At 41.9% G+C, this 4,222-nt stretch overlaps 1 protein-coding gene across 1 annotated transcript; it reads right to left on the reverse strand.

The window, feature by feature from the left end:
- Positions 1–1,463: 1,463 nt before the first annotated feature.
- Positions 1,464–3,884, reverse strand: LOC104988409 (histone H2B type 2-E-like). The gene is made up of 2 exons (XM_010839713.1): positions 3,591–3,884; positions 1,464–1,514 (listed from the first exon to the last, which is right to left on the reverse strand). Exons 1-2 carry the CDS (start codon positions 3,882–3,884, stop codon positions 1,464–1,466), a joined length of 345 nt encoding a protein of 114 aa, XP_010838015.1.
- Between the last annotated feature and the right edge of the window lie 338 nt (positions 3,885–4,222).

The raw sequence follows: 4,222 nt of genomic DNA on the forward strand, positions 1-4,222 counted from the left end.
GTCACATGGCAGCTCCTCATCTCATCTTGCCAGCCCACTCTAGCCTGTAGTGATGTCTCCTTTTCCTGATTCATCATATTACTAAATGTCTGCACCAAAGACTTTGGTGCATGGTTATTCTAACACACAGTGTTGTCCAGTTGTATTTAATGTATAAATCCAGTTCCCTCAACTAGATCCTAAATATTTGAGGCCCAGAAAGAGAACATACATTAATTTTACATTTTCAACAAGAGTACCTAACCAATGTTCAGGAAATACACAGTATTTTGAATCACATGAAATTTTTTACTACCTTCAAAGTCAAATGTGTCTCTTTCCTTGTTCTTATCCCGCCATGCTAATTTTAACTTGTAACTCCTTTGACAGGCTGAGGGAGGAAAAAGGAGTTAATAATCACAATCAAGTTATTCATTTGTGGAAAGCAAAGTGTTAAAGAATATTGCTATTTATTTATTTATTAAAGAATATTTATTCTTCTATCAAGGAATAAAAAAATAACTAATAAATTTAATTTAGACTGAAAATTTGTTCTCAGTTCACACAAGGAAAGTGAAGACAGTTATATTTCAAATAATGTTTAAAAGTTGAATGACAATAGACAGCAGTCAGCAGATAGATCCCAGATACTACCTAGAGAAGCTACAGATTGGCAAGATAAGTTTCAGCTCAATGAAGTAGCCATGTGAAATGAAGAAAGAACTTCAATCTATAAAAAAGCCTTTCCTACTAAATTTGACCATTGATTACATTTGATATGAAGGCTTTTTATATAATTATTAGATGTTGCATACTGAGATTAGCCATATTGTGGAACATATCTGTATGATTTTCCCCTTTATAGTCAAATAATGCTTTTTAATAACAATAAAACATTACTAAAGGAGAGTAGAGCCCCAGAGGAAAGTAGACAGTGATAACAGCCAAAGGACAAGAAGTTAGCAGGCTTCCAGTGAACTTACTGAGTGAGTGTAAGATTTTTAGAAATCACATATTCAATAAACACTGGAAATATATGAGATCAAATTCGTTCATGATTCATTTCCCAGTGTTATGAGATGAGCACAAGCTGGGGTGCAAGAGAACTTCAGTTCAAGACCCATTTATCTGCTTTCTGGCTATAAGACCTTGGTCCCAATACTTAATGTATTTGAATATTAATTTCCTCATCTGCAAAACATGTAAAAGTATTTCAGTGGGTTTTTGAAAGTTACCTTAGAAAAGTCTGTAAGTACTTGGTGAGAAAAAAAAAAAATTGCAGGTGCTTTTTGAATGATGTCATCCATACCTCAATTTCTCCATATTGCATGGGATCAGACTGACAAAGGATGCTATAAAACAGAGATAATCAAAATTTACAGTGTGCGACTCAAAGATCAAGAGAGATGACTTAAGGATTGAGAACTGATCTATGAATTGAATCTGAAAAATTGTGCTTCTCTGTGTGTCTGTCATCAAGGAAACTAACATTCGCTATTTACTGTGTGAAAAATGGCCACGATTAACATGGAGGTCTACAACACAGAGCCACAATGAGGCAGGCTGGGGGCCACTGATAGCCCAGAGTGCTCAAGTGCAGGAAGCCTGATGGGAAGCACAGTGGGCAGCTACCCACAGTGGGCAGCAGTGGCACAGAAGCCCCCAAACCAGCGGTAGCATGGCACATGCAACTCTGAAGCCAGGATTGTCCTAGACAGTCCTGTGGACTGACCCCTAGCCACAGTTCACATCTTTAGCATTTACTGCATGCACTGGCTTCCCTGGTGGCTCAGATGGTAAAGAATCTTCCTGCTAATGCAGGAGACACAAGAGAGGAGAGTTCAATCTCTGGGTTGGAAAGATCCCCTGGAGAAGGAAATGGAAACCCACTCCAGTATTCTTGCCTGGAAAACCCCATTAACGGAGGAGCCTGGCGGGCTACAGTCCACGGGGTTGCGAAGAGTCGGACATGACTGAGCAACTGACATTTTCACTTTCACTATTGCATGCAGGCATTGTGCTTTACATCTCTTTCCTCACTTAATCTGCTAAAGAACCCCATGAGGTAGGTATGCCTGGTATCTTCAACTTACTGATGAGTAAATTGAGGCACAGAGAGGTTATGAAGCTGGTGCTAAGGTACACGCCTAGGAAATCAGCAGTAAGAGTTGAGCCCAGGCCCAGTGACAGGCTGCTCTCTTAAATCCTTCTGAAAGGAAAACACCTTTGGTACCTTTACACGAACACCAAGGGAGGTGCCTCCAGGATCTGGGACGGGGTGATGGATGTATGAAGGGAAGGGCTGTTTGCTCAGGTGGCCCTGTGTGATTCTGTCAGTCCGGTGTGCTGCCTACTCAGCAGAGAATCTGCTTCCAGACGGACGCTGGGGGAGAACGTCTGGCGATAAGAAGGGTTGTACGTGCTGTGTGTCCCAGCCACTGGGTGGGTTGTCTATTTCCAGGGCCTGGGGGCAGCTCTCCTTGACTTGACCCAGATAAGTGCCAGACATGGGAGCACAGTTGCGAGATCAACTGGTCTGCTTCTTGTGTGGAATTTTCCTGCTCAAAAAAAAAAAAGGAAGGTGCAGGAAAACAACAGCTTCCTATGACCTCATTCTGCTTAAAATTCCTGGATATGTCTCCGTTTCCCTTCTGGTTCCAGACTTTTTCTTACTTACTTTTATACTAAATTCAGCTTCTCTTAAAAGGAAACAAATATCAGCTTTATAAAGAAGTGGCATTAATTTTTTTTTTCCAGAATATTTTGAACTATAGAGCCCAGTTATCTTATTTAATTGATCCCTGATTAAAATTTTTCCCCTGATGGTCAACCTTTTAAGACAAGGTGGTTCATATACTTTCTGCATTAGATTCAGAGGACATATTCACTAAATTCAGCCATTGATTTATCAAAGCTATTTACTGAGTGTATACTATGTGACAGGTGTTATGTTAGATTTTGATTGGTGGTCCTCTCCCCACACCTTCTGAATTAATATCTCTGGAGGAAATTCTAGGAATCCTCTTTTTTTTTTTAACTTCATTTTTTTTATTGAAGGATAACTGCTTTACAGAGTTTTGTTGTTTTCTGTCAAACCTCAGCATGACTCAGCCATAGGTGTACACATATCCCCTCCCTTTTGAACCTCCCTCCCATCTCCCTCCCTACCCCACCCCTCTAGGTTGATACAGAGGCCCTGTTTGACTTCAGGAATCCTCATTTTTTAACAAGTTTCCAGAGAAATGTTATGCCCTCAGTGCTTTGAAAACCACTATCCTTTATTATAAACTCTTCAAATATAAAGCTTGGGGTTTTATGTAACTTTGTTTCTAGCCTCTCACAGATTGCCTGGCAGGATAGTGTTGATGTGTGAAAGTGAAGTGAAGTCACTCAGTCGGGTCCGACTCTTGGTGACCCCATGGACTACAGCCCACCAGGCCCTCCATCCATGGGATTTTCCAGGCAAGAGTACTGGAGTGGGGTGCCATTGCCTTCTCTGTTAACAGCAGCTAGGCATATTATATTTACTTGGAGCTGGTATACTTGGTGACAGCCTTAGTGCCCTCGGACACGGCGTGCTTGGCCAGCTCCCCAGGTAGCAGCAAGTGCACGGCGGTATGGATCTCCCTGGATGTGATAGTTGAGCGCTTGTTGTAATGTGCCAGGCGCCACGCCTTGCCAGCGATGCGCTCGAAAATGTCGTTGACGAAGGAGTTCATGATTCCCATGGCCTTGGACGAGATGCTGGTGTCCGGATGGACTTGCTTCAGCACCTTGTACACATACACGGAGTAGCTCTCCTTGCAGTTGCGCTTGCGCTTCTTGCCATCCTTATTCTGGGCCTTGGTCACAGCTTTTTTAGAGCCCTTTCTAGGGGCAGGAGCAGACTTGGCCAGTTCAGGCATGTCTATAATGACAACACCCAACAACACAGAAAGATCTTGAAAAGTGTTGATGTGTGGTTGGTTACAATTCAGGGAAGAAACAAATTTCCAAACTCACTGCTTAGAGTGATAAAGGAAGATCAAACCTATCATTTCTTAAAAAAAAAAAAAAAAAATTATTTAGCTGGACTGGGTCTTAGTTGCAGCACTCCAGATCTTTAGTTATGGCATGTGGGATAGTTAGTTGCAGCACACAGGGTATTTTTAGTTGTGGCATTCAAACTCTTAGTTGCAGCATATGGGATCTAGTTCCCTGACCAGGGATTGAACCTGGGCCCCTTGCGTTGGGGACAGAGTCT

Source organism: Bison bison, unplaced genomic scaffold (genome assembly GCF_000754665.1).
Source record: "Bison bison bison isolate TAMUID 2011002044 unplaced genomic scaffold, Bison_UMD1.0 scf7180017864133, whole genome shotgun sequence".
Classification (NCBI taxonomy): domain Eukaryota; kingdom Metazoa; phylum Chordata; class Mammalia; order Artiodactyla; family Bovidae; genus Bison; species Bison bison.